Genomic DNA, 22,813 nt, shown 5'->3' with positions numbered 1-22,813 from the left:
GCATCACACAACACAACATCACACAACATAAAACAACACAAAATCACACAACAAAACATCACACAACAACACATCATACAACACAACACAACAACACACAACCACAACACATAACACAACAACAAACAACACACCACCTAACAACACAACAACACAACACAACCATACACAGAACACAACATAACTGATCCAAACGCAGAAATATAATACATGCATTCTTGTATTGCAACACACAACAACACAACAACCGACAACAACACAACATCACACAACAAAACGCAACAACACATCACAAAAACATCACGTAACAACACTGCACAAACACGGAACAACAACACAGCACACAACAACAAAACACAGCCACACAGCACACAACAACTCACAACACAACATCACACAACACAACACAACATACAACAACACAACACCACACAACACAACATCACACAACAACAAAACAACACACAACAACACCACACAACAAACAACACACAGCACAAAACACACAACCACACAACAACACAACAACACAACACAACCATACGCAGAACACAACATAACTGATCCAAACGCAGAAATATAATACATGCATTCTTGTATTGCAGGGAATAAATATATATTAACAATTACTGAATATCTGACAAACGTTAAATCGTCGAATATATAATCATACAAACACTATCCACTGGTACTCCAAAGTGTTATATAGCAATTCTTCAGTCTGAGAACAATTAAATTAACATTATCTACACGGACGAACAAAATGACTATAGAAAAAATGAAAGTTTTGTAGTGCCGTATTCTCCATAATAAACATACAAGCACCTAAACTATTTAAATGAGGTATTTAATTGTTACGATGATAACAATACCAAATTTCAATTCAAATCGAGATGATTACGTAATTTAAATACCAGCATAATTTAAATTAGGAATGGCGATAACAGAGTTTGTGCAACAGTTATATATGTGAATGTACTAGGATCATACTTTAACAGACCATCCGTTGATAGTTTGCCAAGGTCATTTTTCAACAGACCTGCCGTTGAGAATTGACCCTAGACACCGTCAATTTTCAACGGCATGTTCAATTTTCAACGGCATTCGGGGTCCGTTTTCAACGTTGAAAACTGACCCGAGGTCAATTTTCAACGGAGGTCCATTTTCAACGTTACACCGGTCGTAGGCTATTATGTTTCCCGCAGTCGCCCCAATAACAGCACGTCAGTTGAATATCACTGCGCCAGACGAAAAAAAACCCAGCAAAATGAATCTCCCTTAATAATAATAAGGTTTCAGATATCTAACTCGTAGTTGGATATAAAAATGACATTTAAGGATGAAAAAGCCGCATAATCCGTATCTTTCAGGGTCCGTAAATCAACAAAAGAAAATTAGGGTACATATATTATAAAAAGTTATCAACTTTCCCCTAATTACACATCCAAAAAGTCCCGAGTTCAAAAGAAATTAATGATTAAAAATTCGATATCCAGAGTGTTTGAATATGCATTTTCAATCGTAGACGATCACGTGACTTTCCAGACCAAACGAAATGGCGTGCCCAGTCAAAAGTGTGTCGTTCATGTTAGCAGGAACTTCTACGGAAGAACTTGTTACTTATCATGAACAAGTGAATGTTTTGTTATGTGATGAAGTTAAAGAGTCCCTCAGAACAATATATATACATTAACGTCGTGTAAACAATACTTCCATTCGGTCATTTTGAGTGTTTACTATACGGCGATCGGTTGACTATGCTTTGCCTAATTTCCGGGGGCCACCGGAGGGATTTTTGTGGGAACGGTATTTAAACTTCGTATAAAATACGTGTTGCGATACCATACAACGTACTAGACAAGATAATAAATTGTACAAAAATGTACCAGATATATAAATAATGGTGTTGATAAATAATGAAATAGACAAGACACATCGTACTATATAGAGAGGAAAATGGTTTTCTACTCTGGTGATATTTTTTAAAATAAATATCTCAGACGATATTTGACTTGCCTTGGATAACCATATAACTTGTTTTATAAAGGTCCAAATGAAATATAATAATAAATCAAGTAAAATAAGCACGGAGAGCAAACTTGACACAATATGCATTTTTGTTCAATGTCATATGTGTATACAATGTACATGTATACATGCATATCTATTAGTTATATAATCACCATGTACCGCCATAAACCAGTATAAAACTTAATACGTTATTTTATGTATATTTCTGATATTTATGTTGGAAAAGCTCCATGTTCGTTAAAAACATGATGATAAATTTCTGGTGAAACTATAAACATTTGGTTATATGATTTCAAGGATTACAGAAAATTAAAAAAAAAAAAAAAAAAATGGGGTTGGGGTTGCAATAAGGCGGTTTAATGTGTGTTAAAAGTTCTGAATGTCTAACATGCAATTAAGTATATATTTTCTGTGTAGATAATGAAGACAGATCCCTTAGTTAAATTTGTGATGTACATGTACACGATAGCTTGCCAATGAACCATATAGCTACCATATAATATGATGTCCAGCCGTGAATTTGCCTCTGAATCAAATTAATCAGAAACATGCATAATAAAAGACCTAGATGTTTCTTATACAATCATATTCATGCACAAATAGCACATTCATATGCATTGTAGTGTCATGTACACATATTGTGCATTGAATTCTAAGTCAATAGAAAAATGACTGGAGTTCAAAATAGCATCCAGTAGCAAATAAGCTGACCATAGCATGTGATTATAATGTCATCAGAGTAATTGCAGTAAAATTCATTTTTTAGTATGTATATAGTCTAACCTGGTAGAAAATCTAACTTTATTAGTTGTATTTTGATAGTTTATCTTTATATATTCAAGCAATCCTTTAGTGTGATCTTGCTCCAAACACTAATTATGTGAAGTTGCTAAGAGCTTGTACATGTATTAGACCTTGATTGACCTGGACTAATTAGAAGTTATTGTCAGTCTATTCCTTTCTAAATCAATCAAAACTTTGCAACTTAAAATAGTCAAAAATGAATAATGCAATTTAACAACATGCATCACAGGCTATTGTCTCTACAGATATATGGATATTCTTATATATATGTGCAATCTGTGTATTACACAACAACAAGATTTTTTTATTACACATAGGGATATATGTATATCTATAGAGCCAATATCTTGAGATTTGACACTGACTTTTGACCCAAATAACCTTTGATCTAGCTCCAGTCTTGTTTGCTATTTATTTTCTGTATTTGAACATTTCTGAAATGAACACTACATAATTAAACAACTCAGACAAATGACATATATTATTTTAATTGGTTTATTGTTCATAAATTAGAATTACATCCTTGTCCCATATAAATTATTCAAAAGTTATACACACTAGGTGTGTAAACATGCAATAATCATTATTATTCCTTTTTTCATTTGTGTGAAGAAGAAATGAATAATTTGAAAATATCCTGGTGATAATAGTAAAGAATTATGCTAGGTTTGTTCTGTCCTTCCTTCTTGAAAATAATTTCTTTCTGGTTCATAATGGGTACATTACAAACAGACTTTATTTTTTACTGTCAGTTTTGATCTCAGAGATACATGTAGTTGTTTTTCCCTTTTATTTTTGGGCGAGCTGCCATCACATCTTGCACTTCTGTCATCTGGTTGAAGGTCCCATATATTCTATAAAGAAAATGTGGAGTAAATGTCAGTTATGTACATAGATAAATACTGTATACATGCATATACATATTCTTTCAGTGTAAGCCTACATGTAAATCAAACTAGTTCCAACTGTTTTCTGTCAAACACAAATTTATAACAATTACACAGTTTTTGAACACATTTATCAAAATCAAACCTCACTAGATACTAAGTTAGTCATTTATTGAATTACAGAGGTCTAGGCATTTTCATGTGAAGAGTAATGGTTCTAATTAGTGCCAGAATTTATGTAGCCTAAATATATTGGACATAATATATAATACATATTTAAAAAAGTCAATTACTATTCTTTACTCACACCACTTATGATGTATTGGTGTGAATTTTATATAATTAAGACCAGCAGATAGGATAACGAGTACGTGACTAAGTGACTGTAAGTCTAAAAAAAATACAATCTTATACACACGAACACTGATGAATTAAGTTTGAAAGTGGCTTCTTTAATACAATAATATCCATAGCATGCAGTAAAAGGATATATATCACTGATATACATCAATACACAAATAGATATCAGAAAAGATATCACACTCCTGACGCTGTAAGCCTGTAACAGTAGCTAACATTACATGTATATCGTACATGTATAACACTGAAGAATGTGATCATCTTTTAAGGAAACACGTACATTTTTTTGTATAATATGACTCTATTAATGCTTCTGTTGTAATCCATGATTAAATCTGTTATATGTTCCCAAATTTATCAACACTTTTCCTGATTTCTAATCTCTATTTTACTATGGTACCAATTCCAAAAAGCGACCAAACACTTACAGAATATAACCCGTACCCCTTCGGGGCCCCACTCACCTTATAGAGACGAAGAGAAGTCAGTTTATGTGGTTTTGGTAGATCATTCACAAATCATAGTTGTTGTCATAGCTCGAATTCGTTTCCATATAATATTCTTAGCAATTCAGAACATTTTTTAGTTGATATAATTTCCTTATTCACTTCGAATCAGCAGTTGATTCTAAGCCGGCGAGCTTTCACTGCAAAGCTCGCTCCATTGCGGTTAACAACTTTTATTTCCGGACATGCGCAAAGTAGCATTTCTAAGCTTTGGAGGCGTTAACTTTTGACTTTCTGTCGGACCGCGCGTAAGTCTAAAATAAAATTTTGTATATTTATATCTTTGGACCTCTTAACTTTCTAGACTTGTAATTTGGGGAAAGTTCATAACTTTTTAGGGCTATTACACCTTATCTTGTCATTTTTTGTTTTACAGACCCTGAAAGATACGGATCATGCGGCTTTAAGGATGAAGTGAAACTCATCTTCTATATCATTGACATTACAAACGTACAGATTCTATTTGGTCGTGCTACATTTACCACTCTCTATTACCAGTAAACAAATTGAGACATTTAGTTATCATCAATTTGATTTTACCTGTTCCGTAAGAAATGGAGTCCTCGAGTGATGACCATTCAAATATGTAAGTCACTTAACCATCGTTCTACAGACAATAAAGGAACGATAATATGTTATAATATTCTAGCGTAGCAGTCTCTCTTCAAACATTGAGTCAATTTTCTGTAAGGTTTACGTTATATTTTATCACTTAAAGTGAATAGTCGGGCAAAGAAAACCAGTCTAAATGCGTTCATTGGCCTTCCAAAAGTTCTCACATATTAATACGACGGTCAAGTTCTGCTTAGTTTCCCAGTTCTGACCATTAAAGTAAAGAAAATTTGAAAGCATTGAAAGCGAGGCTGCGTGGAAATGTAACCACGGACATAGTGAGCCGCGAGGACGTTTTAGAATTTCCATGCTTTAAATTAATTTCTTCGTACGCAGACAGATTTGGACGAGAGGTTTTATTTTTCCATTTCATAAGAAATTATACTGGATACATTCACACCATTTTCACCGACTTCAGCCATCCTTGCCCGACTGTTCACTTTAAAGTTGAGTTTTTGTCCATAGTTAATTCAACCTATTGTTACGTTACAGGGTTATACGCATTCCACTTTTTCTGAATGTGAACTAATGCTTATACATGTATGTATATTTTTTGTCTTTTTTTGTTCTTTTTTCTTGTATATTTACCTTTCGCATTTACTTTTATTTTGTTCTTCTTTATCCTTTTGTCCTTCTTTATCATATTATTTATGTAACTCTTCAATTTGGAGTAATAAAGAAATGAATGAATGAATGAATGAATTGTTTCCAATTTTCATCATGTAATAAGCATGGAGGGATTCCCATTGTTTATAGGTTCACTTTGATACACGTTACGTTTCCGACTGATTAGTGAATTGCATGTCATAAGTTATGACCCTCTTTTCCACCATTTGACTGTGATGTCATTATTCCTTGACGTATAATTTTCTTATAAGTATTTGTAAACATGTAATATCCATATTACATTCACAAATGAGGAAATTACTGAGATAAATTACGTGATTTCAATGACAATATTCTACAGAAAATTGTCATGATGTGGCTGTTGTGGGAGCGGGCATTGGTGGAACGTATGCTGTATGGCGACTCCGTAACCATGGACTCAATGTCGGTCTGTACGAGTACTCGGATAGAGTAGGAAGCCGCTTATACACTCAGATATTCCCACAGGCCCCGGATGTCCCGGTCGAACTCGGAGCTATGAGGTTCATCAAGAAGCAACATAAGATGCTTTATCGTACACTGACAAAGGTTGGACTGAAGACAACGTCATTTTTAAATCACTTGCGGGACGATGTACGGTACTTTATGAGGGGGAGGCTAATTCGAAAGTAAGACTTCAAGGATGATAACATACCTTACAGTTTGCTACCACACGAACGATATGGCTTTGACAACATTTGCAGGTTGGTAATCGATTGCACTCAGCTTAAACCTAATAACTCATTACTGTTTAGTCTCGTATCTGGCATTGTTGTATTTTTTTTTTGTATGTGAAAGCTATTTTCATTTTCAAACTATATTTTATTGTTCTCCTTTGTACGTCTTTGTATGTATATTCTGATTCACTAACGTTTGTTCTATTTTTCTGAGCCGAATAAACTTTTCTCTCTGAATACAAGACATGTGTTTTGCTCTTAATTACTTCAAATGTTTTTGTTGTAATTAAAAAAAACCCGTATATTTTATATATACAGATATGTTAGATCTCAGCCTTTTGTTTCAGACATCTAATCCAACATACCAACTTTAGTGGCAATGTCTCGTCATTGCCCAAGGAGCTGTCCTACCTGGTTTCAGACGACGGTATAAAACTGGAACACCAGACGTAAGACCTTGGATAAGTATTACATATTGTGATGCCTGTAAACTGGATAAATTCATGAATAGAATTATCTCCCTTCCATTCATCATCGATACTCCAGGGATTACTATTCAATGACATCATATCCACCCATGAACTATCTCATAGTAAAACTGAAGTCAATAGAAGACACATTGATCGTTTGATGTACACCACACGAATCGATTGGGCGTCGCTCTCTCTGTAATCGTCAAGGAAAGTCTCTGCGAGCCGATAGTTGGTCAGTTTGGTTTAAATGTAACAAAAAGGCGATCATTATAAATTATATATAAACTTCTGCGTTGTATCATATTGGCGAATCCTATACTAGTATTTAAGATGTTTGTAAATAAAACTGGCAATCTTCTATCTTCTTTTAATTAACAGAATGCACGACTTTCTCAAGAAGTATCTGAGTGCTGAAGCAATCAAAGTTTTATCTAACATCAAGAAGTATCTTTTATATGATATGTCAGCCGCAAGGTTATTTCACCATCTGGTAGACATTGTTTCTGATGACACTACAGATAGTAAAGAGTGGCTGACAATTTCAGGAGGCATGCGGCAGCTTCCAGTTAAACTTGTAGAGGAGTTCCTGAAGGTGAACACGTACGTATGACAGTGCCCCAGCTCAGATTCAGGTACATGCGGGTATCCCTATATATATTTGGTCCTGGTCTGAAAGCACACTATTTACCCACGAATGATTATTTTGTGCGTTGGAACTATAACTACCCATCGTTTACCGAACAATGTTTAGAAGAAAACAAATTCATAGTCACATAGACTCATATATGTATACAATATCAGACATCATACCAACGGTACATTTTTCTTATGATAAACCTTTAAGATTGAAACGACAAATGTCTTTCAAAATGGATCTTCAATTGGTATTAAAAATAAATTGCTTTTCAACTGTTTTGTTGACGTTACCCTGAATATCCATGTTGGTCACGGGTTGGTTTATTTTATTTATTTGTGTTTTGTATATCATATTACAGGCGAATGGTAGAATCGGTAACGATAAATATATTGGAAGAAACACCTGTAAAAATGTAAGTCTAGTTGATTATTTGATTGTATCTTCAAACGTGTTTCCTTTAATTAATCAATTTGAGATTCTTGATTTTGATCCACTAATCTCAGATGTGCATAATAGAATAGTATTTTCCATATTTTTAACTGAAAACGTAGTTGACGACACATTTGAAACTACAGAGAAAAGTGAAAAATGGGTCAACGATAGACAAACTGATTTCATAACTGAACTTGGAAATGATACAGAACGATATCTACAATCGATAGATATGAAAATTGAAAATATGAAAGTCTCTGAAAATGATATATCTGAACAGGATATAAACAATGTTGTGAATGATATCAGTACTATGTTTATGAAAACCTCAACAAAGGTTTTTGGGACCAAAAAGGTTATAAAGAAAAAGTCGGGTAAAACTAATAAAAGATACCAACCATGGTTTACCCACGAATGTGTCGTAAAAAGGAAAGAATTCCATGAAGCAAAAAAAGCGTATAAGATGCTAAAAAGTAATGCGAACCGGAAAAAATTAAAAAAGAAAAGTAAGGAATATAAAAATATGATAAATAATAATTATTCAAATTATCAAAAAGATATCGAAGATGAAATTAGGAAAACTTCAAAATCCAATCAAAAACGTTTTTGGAATATATTAAAGAAAATTGATAAGACATCAAAGGGAGGTAAAATTGATTTGACTATAGACGAGATTCACGAATATTTTAAAAAATTAAGTTTTGATAATGAGCAGGTTGAGGAATTTGTTCTACCAGAAATTACTGAAAATCAGTATGAAAATATTTTAAATTGTAGAATAAGCCCCGATGAAATTATTATTGCTATAAAAAAAAATAAGTAATAATAAATCATGCGGATTAGATAATATTATAAATGAGTATATTAAAAGCTCAGTTGACATTATGTTACCTATATATGTTGATTTATTTAATATTGTACTGGATAGTGGTATAATTCCAGAAAGTTGGAACACGGGTGTAATCAAACCCATTTTTAAAAATAAAGGAGACAAAAAGGATTTGGATAATTACAGGGCGATAACTCTTGTTTCATGTTTGGGAAAAGTGTTTACATCAATTTTGAATTCTAGATTATACAAACTCTCCGACGAGATTAACCTAATAAGTAATGCGCAAGCTGGTTTCAGAAAAGGGCATTCAACACTTGATAATATATTTATTCTACATGCATTGATATCGATTTATTTATCCTCGGGAAGAAAATTGTATTGTGCATTTATTGACTTCCGCAAAGCTTTTGATTCAGTTTGGCGAATTGGTTTGTGGCGAAAATTATTCAAAAGTAATATTACAGGTAAAATTTTCAAAGTCTTGTTTAATATGTATTCAAATACTAAATCATGTGTTAGAAATGGTAATGAAGTAACACCAATGTTCACATGTAATACCGGGTTAAAACAAGGAGAAAATTGCTCCCCATTTTTGTTTGCATTGTATCTTAACGATCTGGAAGAATTTTTAGCTTCGAAAAACGTTGACTGTTTATCGAAACTACACGAATTGTGCTGGGATTCAATTGGAATTTATGTAAAAATGTTTGTTATTTTATATGCTGACGATACAGTCCTAATGTCGGAAACTCCTGAAGGTTTGCAGCTTATGCTTGATAAGTTCCAAGAGTATTGTGAAAATTGGAAACTAACAGTGAATACACAAAAAACAAAACTAGTAATTTTTTCAAAGAGAAAACATAACAATGAAAATAGGTTCACATTATATAATAAGGAGCTTGAGATACAAGACACATTTTCCTATTTAGGTATTTTGTTTAATTATAATGGCAACTTTACTGCAGCAAAAAATCGACTGTCTGAACAGGCCCAAAAGGCACTTTATGTTGTATATCGTAAAATAAGAAATATTGACTTACCAATTGACTTGAAATTTAAATTATTTGATACACTAGTCAATCCTATTTTATTATACTCGTGCGAAATATGGGGCTATGAGAAAACACAACTTCTTGAAAAGATACATTTACAGTTCTGTAAGAGAATACTAGGTCTAAGAAAAAGCACGGCAAACTTTATGGTATACGGAGAATCTGGAAGATACTCACTAGATGTAGATATTAGATTAAGAATGGTGAAATTTTGGCATATGTTGGTTTGTAATGAAAATAAATTATCAGGCCGTATGTATAGATTGATGTATTCACTTCATGAAACAGGACAAATGCAATTAAAATGGATCAAGTTTATCCAAAATACTTTTAATAATATCGGTTTAAGTCATGTCTGGTTATATCAAAAAAGTTGTATACCAAATATTAACTTTTTAAAGAACGAAGTTAAACAAAAATTAAAAGATCAGTTTATACAGCACTGGTTAAGTGATATAGAAAAATCATCTAGAGGAAATGTTTATACTACTTTTAAACACAATTTTGGTTTAGAAGACTACTTGATACGGTTGAAAAACAAAGATTCAAAAATGTTATGTAAATTTAGAACTTCCAATATGAAACTACCGGTAGAAACCGGAAGATGGAGAGGGTTGCAAAGGAATGATAGAATATGTACATTGTGTAATATGGGTATAGGAGATGAATTTCATTATTTGTTTTTATGTAATCATATTAATGTTAAACAATTAAGATTAAAGTTTATTCCATCCTATTATCACACAAATCCAAGCAAAGTTAAAATGGAAGGAATGTTCAGAATTTTCAATAAGAAGCTATTAATTAATATCAGTTCATTTATTCAAAAACTGTCTTTACTCTTATAAAAACGCATGTTACATTGTTCATTTTTGTCTCTAATGCAAAACATGTATAATAATCGCCAACAAATGCCATGTTCTATATTGTATATGTGTATATCTCATGTACTACGTTTTGTATGTTTATATCTCTATATACACGTGCCTGTCATGCACTAAAACTGTATTATAAATTGGACCTCTTGTCACACAGTTACTGTGTCTGAGTGAATAAATAAATCTTGAAAATCTTGAAATCTTGTTTTGTATATCATATTACAGGCGACGTCACTCGCTTCGTTTGAACCACCAACTGCTAAGTATAAACAGGACTAGAAATATCTACAACCTTCAATTTGTAAGGACACGGAAGGTTGACGGAGACACAAACCAAACAGTCATTGTATGCAGTCGAAAGGTGATACTCGCTGTCCCTGCCCCGGCGTTACTCAAGATCGACTTGGATGTACTGCAAAGTCTACATGTCTGGCGTAACTTAGAGAATGTTGAATACTACTATGCGGTAAAACTGTTTCTACTTTACGATTACATGTGGTGGTCAGATAGCCCAGGTAAATCATACGAATCCTGTAGCAAGTTCAATACATACGATCATCGACACACATGTCCAACTGCGATCATTGACAAACATAACAGTTGCCCTCACCAAACATTTCAGACTTCCTGTTGTTCGTGTGGTGTCTCACCAACCAGAGATAGACCAATGATAATTAACCCCGACTTGCCTCTCGACAGGACAACACACTTTGGGGTATCCCAGGTGACGGGAGCATCCGTTTTGATGGTAGCCTACTCGTCACATGGTTTGTGGCGTGAACTACAGAAGCATGGCAAACCCATGTGGTCACATCATCGAGGAATATCTACAGAGGTCGTCCGTCACGCCCACATATATCTCGCCAAACTGTTTAAGGTCGATGTAAATACCATCCCCAATCCCATCGATGGGGCGATCTCTTCATGGAATGAATTCCCATATAATAAAGCCTTTTCCGCGTGGAAAATAGGTGCCCACTGGAATTGGGTCTGGGATTCACTCCATAAACCATCTGGTCTTGAAGATATTTTTATTTCATTGGGATTATATTGGAATTACGATTCTGATATTTGGTCAGACAATGCTCTAAAATCCATTGATAAAATAGCGCGTTTGTATTTCTGAAATGTTTCCTTTTTACAATTTATCATAAACAAAATATGTTTCATTTAGATATTTGATGTAAAACACATAGCATTTGAAGTGAAAACGTAAATATCTATCCCACAAAGTTTAATTTCAAAAACTCAAAACTTCTTTGATCTATTTCAAAACGAGACTTCAACGAGTAAAACATCTCAGGCGTGGATCATTAACATAGAAAAGCCACGTCATTAGATTTGCATGTATATGTTATGTTAATGGGATTGGACTATGAGACATATAACAAAATACAAAACAAAATTTAAAAACGAACGTAAAACAAAATTAATGCTGAGAAAAGTACATGATATTGTTTTGACAATTTTCTTGACGACAGCGCATTTTCTTTCATTGATATTGCATTAAAAAGTTAATTTTTTTTTTTAAACGTGAAAACAACCAGGACCAGTCATGCAAGAATGGCATTTTTGCCATCGTGATGCTAGTCTTTATATATTTAATCAAACGTCTATATATAGATAAGTTTGGTTAACGTTGACGTAACTAACGGTATACTATCCGATCTCGTCAGGTTGGAACTCTTTTGTTTGGTGGCCATTTCACTGTTTACAATAGTGAGCAGACGGAGAAAATCTATTTTCTCACTTTGACTGCGTTCTCGATTCTTCTGGATTACGCCTGAAAGACTTTGGATGAGCCAGGATCCGTCTTCATTATCTGTATAACATTGCAAGTAAGAAAATTCAAACAAATGATGTTACATGCATTTTCAATTATGTTAGTAATGGAGTAATATAAGGCCCATCTAAATCTGATTAGGGTTACCAGACCGAACCTATTTTTCCCACTTTTCTACGAAATAAAATCAAAAGTCGGGATTTCGATTTTAATTTCCGGCCATAAATTTAGAGTAACTGACACTTGTTCATAAGATACACTTGTTCATTAGATATTAAGGTCGTAATTTCGAACGCAAATTTTGTAAGAAATTATCTATTGTCACTTAAAAAGTACCCCAGAAAAAAACCCATTTTAAATATGAAACTTAAAAGAAAAAAAATAATTTCGGTCAAAAAGTTCATCAGAAATAAAAATTCAGTTACAAAGTTCACCGGAAAAAAAGAACAATTTCAGTAAGAAAGCCCCTCGGCTAAAACAAACTAATTTTAGTAAGAAATTTCACCTAAAACAAAACTATTTGTAGTAAGACTCTTCACCAGAAAAAAAAACTTATTTCAGTAAGAGAGTCAACTAGAAAAAAGAACTAATTTCAGTAAGAAAGTTAACCAGAAAAAAAGGTGTGGTGGTTAATGTTCTTTTTGTTTCTCTAGCTTCTTTAAACAATGACTTTTTTTTGAAACAGGCAGCTCCAATAGTGATAAGATTTTGTTTAGTTTGTTCTCGATTTTACTGTTGCATTATTGAAAACTTTTGAATTGTACTCACAGCCATGCTCAGGTCTCCCGGACATATGACATTCGTACACCAGAATATCTGAATCTGTCGGAATCTTGAAAACCTCTGCTTCATCCGTGTCCCCATCAGCTTGCATTCGACTGCCCGGCGCTTTGTCCCAGGACTGTGAACCGAAATGGAGGAAGCTTTAAAACAACTTTACTAAGTCATAGAACATTACACGTATTTTATCAAGAAACTGGTATTATTTGTGCATAAAATTGGTTTAGCAAATTTTATTGTTTAGTATCGTGGGGTAAGAAAAAAGGCTAAAGTCGCTGTCTTATACCTGATCAGAAATAATATTTTCAAGATGGCAGCATTGATATTTCAAAAGATACTTAAAGTCTGAGCTATGTTTTCGATGTTTTATATGTCTAAGCTGACTATATTGGTGATATTACTTCGTAGTAACAAATTATATACCTAGAAATCCATATTCTGAAAACATTCTATAACTATACATTATAAAACAAAATAATGACAGGATATTCCATTAAAGAAAATTAACATCACTTTACAGTTGATTTAAGATATCAAGATATCTTACCATGATGATAAAGATTTTTGGTTTCAACACCAAAGGTTTGCAATTGTTCCCTTTGAAATGCTCGTAAATAGCCTCTCTACTTAAAGTTTTGGTTTGAGAGGCATTTTGACAAAACCCCTTAATGAAGCCATCTCCTCCAAGGGCAATAACAACACAAACAAAACAGTCAATGCCACTCGGCATGTTGTCTGCCTCTATCAACAAATCAAAACAGTCATCATATTATAAAAATTAAATGTAAATTTTTATTCGTAATAACACAGAAACAACGTTATAGCCAAGTTATTTCACGTTTTCTAGCAATTTTAGTAAATGTCCGTTGACAGTATACTAATATACCAATACATACAGCGAACTTTCCAGTCAAGCGCCATTACACAATCTATTTTTATTTTTTGTTGTGGTAGCTAGCACTGAGCAAAGTGTCGAGATAGCAAAATAACAGGACAAGATTCTTCACTATCACAAGGAGACACAACATAGACATATCACAATCTTCCGAAACACACTATCACAAGGAGACACAACATAGACATATCACAATCTTCCAAAACACACTATCACAAGGAGACACAACAAAGACATATTACAGTCTTCCAAAACACATATCACAAGGAGACACAACATAGACATATCACATTCTCCCAAAACACACTATCACAAGGAGACACACAACATAGACATATCACACTCTTCCAAAACACACGTGTACACACACACACACTCATCAAATGGCCTTTGCTGTTGACAGAACGTTATCAGTACAAGAAAATACAGAATTTGCATTTCAATGTTCAACGATAATCTACCTTCTTTTAAACATATTTCCATATCTTCTATCTTCATGCGAGTTTTACATTTGACACTAAAACCTGATTGTGTAAGGCTTTCTCTCATCAACATCGTATCTTTTTCGCCTGTTATATTTGATGCAGGAAGGTTGTTTATGATAAGAGCCTGAAGAGACCCAGCGTTGGGTCTGATGTTGTACACTCTACTCTGTAAGTCGTTTCGACTTCTCTGTGGTAAACTTGGGCTGTAAAGACAAAGGGATATAGTAAGGCACGTCAGAATTATCTTCCAGATTATCTTATTTACAAGATATATAAATGAATTAGAAAACGACGGTCTATGGGTACAATAATGTGTCGTTCTAAACTATTTGTTAAATCTAAACACATGGTAAGACAACACAGCTATTGTTCTTGTGACCTTTACGATCTCGGTATTTCATTCTGAAATGTGTGATAAACTATATTATAGAGGGATCGCCGTCTGCAAGTCATTTCGTCATATCGACATATAGGAGATACATATACGTATAGCATGGTTTGGACGAAATGGCGTTAATGCTAACATGTTTATATAAAGTATAAGCCATCGAAACAATTCTGAACACCAAACTTATTGACGTTCGCTAGAACAAAACCTTAGTTGAATGTCGGATTCTTTGTGCAACGAATTTGAAGAATAAGGATATGAATTCAAACAGTTATCAAGAAAACTATTGGTTGAACTTATAATTAAGCAAAAACATTCATGTTGTCAATTGTTCAGTATCTTTGACATATTTCGGTGAAATAGAACTACAAAAGGGGAAAGAAACGGATATACCACAGTCTCCTAAAACATGCAGACATTCACACATGCAGCACGCCGTATACATAGGAGGCCGTCATTAAATGTGCCTAACTGTTAAATGCAATAAGACGTTAAGCTTATCAACCAAGATAAAAAAAAGAATGCTAATATATAGTATAGTTAATAAACTTTAATTATGCATGGAAGAATATAATTTTATGGACAATTTATAAATAGTAAAATTATTTATTCAAAGTTCAGTCTAATAGTCAGCCTTAACGCAGTATATATAACTCAGCTTCAATATAAGATATAATTAGACTAGAGCTTATCTTTTGAAAACAAAGTAGTTCCTAAAGCTGATATTTTGTTCACGTACTGAAGCAGAACCTATAGTAGGACATTAGAGCTAATTCATCTATTCAATACATAACCCACCAAATTTTTTATATGTATGCATACCCACTGTGCACACATTGGTGACCTAATATAATCTAGATATCACGTGTAATTAGAATTAGATACCTGTGATTTTCATCTCGTTGTGATTTCGTATCTTGCTCCTCTCCATTGTCGACTGGCGGCCTTGACTTAGCATCCGCCTGATCTGTTGGTATGTTGAAGCAATAAATTATAGTACATAAATATATACTTACAAGATGTTTATTTCTGTAACATAACCATAATGTATCGTATACATTATTCAGTTTCTATTATTGTCTATTCATTAGTTTGGTATCTTATCGTATTTGTAACTGTGTACTGTGATATCACTTTGATATGAACATGTTGTATTAAAAGCAAAAAGACGCTTTAAGGTACGGGGTGACCAAACAGGTACGTACGACTTCGCCAAACTGTTTTAAAATAAACACTGTTTATTATGGTCAGCCTGATATAAACTAATACTGTTTTAATTAAAAGATATATATCTACTAAGTGGCTGTTTGAAATCAATGAAACTTTCTAAAATAGAAAAATACATGACTGTACAGTGCGTGTAAAGTCATGTCCTACCAGTGATGCCCACAACCTCCCATCATAAATGTACATCTCTTTGAGTTTCGATGAACGGTAAATTTCTACATAGGATAATGTTCAAATATTTAAAGTCCTTGTATGTTTTTCTAATATTTTAATCATAAAAAAATATTTTGCCAAATAAAAGTTGATAACCTTATGGTGATATTAGTTACAGTTTTATTGTTTTATTTCACGTTATTTTTTCTTCAATAATCAATTGAAAACCACAATGTTTGATAGATAAACAGTGAAAATCATTCAAATGGATTATAGACAGATAGGTTTGGCGCCTTATCATTTTTAGTTTTATTAAAGTAGTACGTTTTTATTTTTAAAAATAGAACCTATGTTATTAGGATATTCATGAACATTGTAAAACATTGAATACAGCAGACCTGTACCTGGTGATCGTCCGGGTAAGTGTATAGACACATAAGGTATTTTTAGACAAGCACGTGATAACGTGTTCTATTAATCTTTAAACAAAACTAAGTAAAGGTAAATTCAAAAGAAATATCGATGTTTAGTTTACAGAGCATTCACCAACAACAATCGGGCTTTATTTAAAGTATGCATATGCTGGTATTGTTGTGTTATGGGGAAGGGAGGGATGGTGTTGGTGTCGCAGACATGCCTTGATCTACAAAATTTATATTTATCAATCAACCAATCATTTTTTTTATTTATGTGTGACACATATATGTGTGTATATCATATAATATTTTTCGGTATATGTACATTTGTATACACATACCAATAAGGAATGCGAATGTAGGTCACTTATGTATATGTAGTAACAACACGGAAGTGATACTACAATAGACATTTGACTAAAACGGAATCTACATGTATATACTGCTAGTCAAACATGTTTTCAAATGTATATAATTATGTATATGGTTGTAAATTATGTACTTTCTGTTCTAATATACTGCAAATACAAAATAGAAAACTTAGTAAATGTAATGGTTTTCATTTCGCTAAAACGAAACTGGTTGATTCTTTGTAATCAAACAAATATCTTGAGATTTTAACTGAAATTTTAAACTAGGTTTCTACTTCATCTATATATCTTAAAACGTTTTAAATTGTGAAGTGTTTATACAAACCTGACATTCTACTTTCACTTTGAATCCAACCAATACTGTTTCAACCAGACTTGTTAAGAGCAGTTTGTATAGACTATTGTTGTATCGATTAGTCCGCTGATTGAATCGAAATGAGTGGTAATATAATATGACGCGTTACAGTTGAATTAACACCCAGTTATTTCGCCCTGATAGGACAGACACGCTGATTAACAATGTTTCCACGAGCTATATATATATATAAGGTTACTCTATAAAGGAATTCTGGGATTACATGTATATATATATACATCCTCATTTAATTTGTGATTTAGTATGCCAACGCACGGTCGCCCCAATGCATATTTCTTGTGAAATAACAAAGACATTATTTTTATATAAATGTGAAGTTTTTAACGTATTCCTATTTTATCAGACACTTTTTTCGGCTATTTAGCTGAAATATTCCATAGACAGTATGTTCTCCTTTCTCCCACTTTTGGGGATCAAACAAATTATACAAACACTGCAGACCAATAGCACACCAATTATAGTCTGTTCTGATGTAGTACCTATATTTACAATTAAAATTTGAATTTAACCTATATTTACAAATAGATTTTTACCTGTCCTTTTACTGTATGTATTGATATGGGTCAAAGAAGTATTATCACGTCTTTCAGATAACATCATTTTTGTTATATGTCTGATTTTCATAATCCAATTTGAAAATAAAATGTCCAAAAAGGCCTAAATTTTATTTGATTATCTCATTCAATAGAAAATGTAAAATGAATATTTAAAGAATATGGTTTATTAAAGTAAAGACACGTCGACATGAATATTTTGCTTACGTTCAAAGATGATGCCCAGTGGAGAATTATTTATAAATAATTATTGGTATGCGTGTATTTTACTAATCATTTTGATAATATCAAACAAATACACCTAAAACCCTTTTAATTGAAATTTGCGAATGTAGGGTCATAATTTATATTAATCAAAGTCTTTATGGAAAAAAAGTAGAAAAAACACATTAAACTCACCTCAAATACATAATTCATTTTACATTAGATTTGCTACATGTGTAACTTTTTTACATGTAAAATATGTCAAATCTTTTAGACTGGTAAAATTGCATATTTGTGTGCAGACAGATCATTGAGGTATCAGATAAAAATCAGTAAAATAATCCTATACGACTAAACAAGGACGTATGTCACTTATAATTCCTTGGTAAATTACATGTAAGGAATAGATCTATATGAATATTATTTTTAAAAAGTGGGAGAAAAGAGAACACACCTCATAGGCAGTGTACATTTAACCTCGCGGCATATCAGAGTGTTAATTATAAGATGTTTAATCATTCTAATCACTAGAGAACAACAAGCCTTCAATAATCCAAATGTTTACAAATTAATAGAATTGTTTTCATGTAAAAGTGTTAAAATTTGAAATAAATTGAGTAGATATGTGTTCCATGCTTCAGTTACGAGGAAAAATCTCATCTCTGTGTAACGTCGTAACGAAAGGGCGTCCAGCTACTGGATGGTGTCCTTCTTCGTGCTGCCTTGGTCATCCTCTGCACTGCTGCCCTTCTGGTCCTGCCCAACAATCCTGGTGTGCATATATCATTGTCCACACAGATTGTGCAGGGAAGCCTCCAACATCAACAAGGTAGCTCCATGCCTACCAGTCACGCTCCCTACATTCCAACAGCAGTGCCTCATACTTTGTCCTTTTGGGACTGGAGGCTGGCTGTAGATCTCAACCAGAGATTAACTTTCTCCTCCAACCTCAGACCGGATATGGTTCTTTGGTCACAAGGAACAAAGAAAATCGTCATCATCGAGCTAACAGTCCCATGGGAAGAAAAAAGTAGAGAAGCACATAAAAGAAAGCTCAAATATTATGTTCTTGTTTCCCCTTCCCTCACAAGCCTAGTCTGTGTGTGATTGGGCTTTGGTTGACTGGACCTGGTACTCTTCCGCTCTTTATCTAAAATATCTGTCAGCACAGTTAGGAGTTAGTTGTTGCGCCATGTATTGCGCTAAGGCCACATGGCTGTAGGTGAGTACATATATTGTAGGTGAGTACATATATTGGAGAGTTCCTCTCTGTCCGCACAGAGGACAGATGGGTGTTTTTGCAAGGTCCCATCTGTGGAGACTTGCTGGTGTTGGTAGCACATCATACACAGATCGGAGGAAAAATTGCAGTTGGAATTGCGAGTACTTCCAGATTTCTGTCCAGGATAGTACACGTGATTCTGTGTCCCACCTTGTCCAGCCCTCTTAACACCCAGTTCCACTGTTTTGGTCTGTCTTATTTCTTCTTCACTACTTCTTATCTTTAAGTTCTGTGCCAAAGTTCTCCTCTCTGCGACATCTGCTTTCTTTCAGAAAGTGGTTTTTGATGTCCTAAGGCCCTGCCATCCTACAGCGGTTGTGTCGCAACAGGCTCTCTGCATCGCTGACTGCCTTGGATGCTGACCACTTTCTGCCAGTGCGTACTTCTACGCCTGCTAATGTAGCCGCACCTTGTCATCCTTGGACTTTTTATGGTCATGATAAGCCTTGCCTTGCTCGTCTTTAATTCTTCAACTAATGAAGTTGAAGAAAGAGGAAGTTGGAGTTTTTACCTTACAGCTGTATAAGCCTACTGCAGAAATACCTCATGAGTTGTGGATTAATGTCTCGCTCCATCCTCTCCGCTGATGAAGTTGTGATCTCATAGATCATGGCAAGAGACCATGCTGGTACATCCAGGCTTTGAATTTATTCCCCCATGAGACCTGTTTTGTCTATGCTTCTCATCCCTTCCTTGGCCTATTTCTATTCTCTTGATGTTGCTTTTGTCTCTGAGTGATTCGTCAAACCACTTTCCCGTGCATTTGACGGGATTTCCTATTATTGTTGGTATCCCCCCCTCCCCCTCAAACATGGATCTTTAGTTGAAATTGTCTGGTAACTCTTTCATTATCAGAGATCTTGACTTTCTGGGTTTAAATATCATTCTTGCCCAAGATGTTGTTTCCTAAAGGGCTGTCGGTATCCATCTTGCCTGAACATAGGTGTCTGTAGTGATGGTCAGATCATCCATATAGCCTCTGTTTGGTGATTTTTAAAACTCGTAATTACGACTCTTTTTCTCGTAATAGCGACTTTTAAAACTCGAAATTACGAATTTTACTCGTAATAACGAGAAATTTGAAAAAAAAATCCCTAACGTAACTATGATCTCAATTGGCTTTCGTAGAAATGAGCTATTCTAGAAACAATGAGGTCATAAACCAGAGGTACATGTACCGATATCTGGCATCAGCGTTACATGGAGTCGAACTCGTAACCCATAGGTTAAGTAATTGTTTAAAGTTATTATTTTATGTTTCAGTGGAGACATTTGTGCACCTATAGATTCGTTTATCTCCACAAAGGCTCAGATAAACAATCATTGCGTTTATCAGATATAATTACGTCATGCAGTTAAGATACCATTGTGTAAATTCAGTGTCCCTATACTGACCTGAAGGAACATTCCTTTGTTTGGAACAGTTTTATTCCATCAAAACGAAACTATGGAAATGTACGTGCAATATTTTCCCGAACAGTATTTAATTTAAAATATATAAAGTCGTTGCATAAATAATGTTCATTAGTTTTATCTTAATAATTTTCTATAACACTTTCACTGAAATGTCCAAATATTTTAGATGTGTGATAAAATTGCCAGACACTAAACAACATCAGAGATTTAAATAGCATTTGATTACTATTTAAATATCTGACTACGCGTACATATCCCAAGGATTCATATACATATCTAGTACAAAAAAAAAATCTCAAAAATGAAAAGTCGTATATAATTCACATATACGTGTACACATGTGTGTGTGTGTTGCATAATATCAAGTCATATCAGATTTATAATTATTGATAAATGATGGATTATAAACTTGAAATGTATACTTTATTGGTCTAGATCTAGACTGTCCATAATCAGATATCATCTCTGAACATGATCGAGGTGAACTGGAGCAGACAGGTGCACGTGTTTTATTGTTGTTCTGTGTATTAGAGGTCTCTAGATAACCTAGATGGCGAGTCCCTAAAATAAGGACAGATATAGCTGGTACCTATAGATCTAGAGGATAACAGTATCTAGTACAGTGCTGAATCACTGTAACCATTGTACATCACGGGCTCTTTTGGCTCTATAAGTGTACTGTATATATCTGTAATATTATGACAGTATCGGTATTACATATATATAAAGATGCCCGTATATGTATATAGAGTGAGACAAAAGCTTAAGGCTACAATTAAGCTGTATTAGTCCACTGCAATCTTGATAATTATACACTGCTAGCAATAATAAATTACCACTTTGGCATTATTCATCATATTCCAGTGATTTTAAAACTTGATGATATCAGGACCTTTACCATTTTTATTAGGGAAATACTAACCTGACATCGTTACTTCCTTGATGTACTGTACAGTGGCGTCGCTAGCAGATGAATGTGCACGCAAATTGTAGTCCGGGCGCCGAAGTCGCGATAATTTTGGTATTTGGGGGGATCATTTAGAATGACTGAGATGAATTTTACGATGTATTTTTTGTGATTTTAAAGCGTTCTTTACATAGAAATTTTTCGAAAAAATAACACTGAAAACAGATTAATTCATATTGCAGATTGAAAGTTACCTACATTTAGAAATTATAATTGTAAATGTCGTCGTATCTTTATGCTAACATGTACTGTATTTTTGCCACACACGGCCGTGTCTTTGGTGAATTTCTTACTACACTGCAATTAAATGGTAGGCCTAGAGCAGTTTTGATACTTTTGTAAGAAAACAGAGTTTTAATAGATAGCCAATTTCTTCATGCATGTAAGTGCACAAGCTGATACTCTCATTGGATCATTTCTATACATGAAAACGCATAGTTAAAATGCACAAAGGGGACTAAATGAAAATTGAATATACAAATGTACTCTTTATTTGTGCACTTATTTTATTGTGATAGCGACGAAGACTAGTCACACATCAAAGTTCGTTGTAATAACATCCTCCTGTTTCTTTTTTGCCCATCGGAAATGTCAATAACGGTATCCACGTCTATGGGTATGTCGCGGTGCCAGAACCCATGCTCGCTGGCTTTAAGGCGTTTCATAACTCTCCAGTAAGCTTTTTTTCTG

The 22,813-nt window shown here is 33.8% G+C and overlaps 2 protein-coding genes and 1 long non-coding RNA gene across 4 annotated transcripts; 1 reads left to right on the top strand and 2 right to left on the bottom strand.

The window, feature by feature from the left end:
* Window positions 1-3,312: 3,312 nt before the first annotated feature.
* LOC138323440 (uncharacterized) lies at window positions 3,313-4,979 on the bottom strand. Its single transcript, XR_011208546.1, has 2 exons — window positions 4,547-4,979; window positions 3,313-3,689 (listed from the first exon to the last, which is right to left on the bottom strand). It is a non-coding gene; the product is annotated as an uncharacterized lncRNA (long non-coding RNA).
* A 952-nt stretch (window positions 4,980-5,931) lies between these two features.
* LOC138324367 (achacin-like) lies at window positions 5,932-11,952 on the top strand. Its single transcript, XM_069269440.1, has 6 exons — window positions 5,932-5,956; window positions 6,168-6,474; window positions 6,870-6,971; window positions 7,374-7,595; window positions 7,991-8,044; window positions 11,052-11,952. Exons 1-6 carry the CDS (start codon window positions 5,932-5,934, stop codon window positions 11,950-11,952), a joined length of 1,611 nt encoding a protein of 536 aa, XP_069125541.1.
* LOC138323439 (caspase-7-like) lies at window positions 11,940-22,115 on the bottom strand. Of its 2 annotated transcripts, none has more exons than XM_069268064.1 (6): window positions 22,079-22,115; window positions 16,043-16,124; window positions 14,746-14,972; window positions 13,937-14,130; window positions 13,378-13,510; window positions 11,940-12,648 (listed from the first exon to the last, which is right to left on the bottom strand). In XM_069268064.1, the coding sequence occupies exons 1-6, from the start codon at window positions 22,083-22,085 to the stop codon at window positions 12,440-12,442; spliced, it is 852 nt and encodes a 283-aa protein (XP_069124165.1). In that variant the 5' UTR covers window positions 22,086-22,115; the 3' UTR covers window positions 11,940-12,439. The 2 variants fall into 2 exon arrangements, with proteins under 2 accessions (XP_069124165.1, XP_069124164.1); XM_069268063.1 differs by lacking the exon at window positions 22,079-22,115 and adding an exon at window positions 17,650-17,883.
* Between the last annotated feature and the right edge of the window lie 698 nt (window positions 22,116-22,813).

Source organism: Argopecten irradians, chromosome 5, assembly GCF_041381155.1.
Source record: "Argopecten irradians isolate NY chromosome 5, Ai_NY, whole genome shotgun sequence".
Classification (NCBI taxonomy): Eukaryota; Metazoa; Mollusca; class Bivalvia; order Pectinida; family Pectinidae; genus Argopecten; species Argopecten irradians.
Note: the sequence above shows the minus strand (reverse complement) of the source record. Positions and strands in the feature narration are given on the sequence as shown.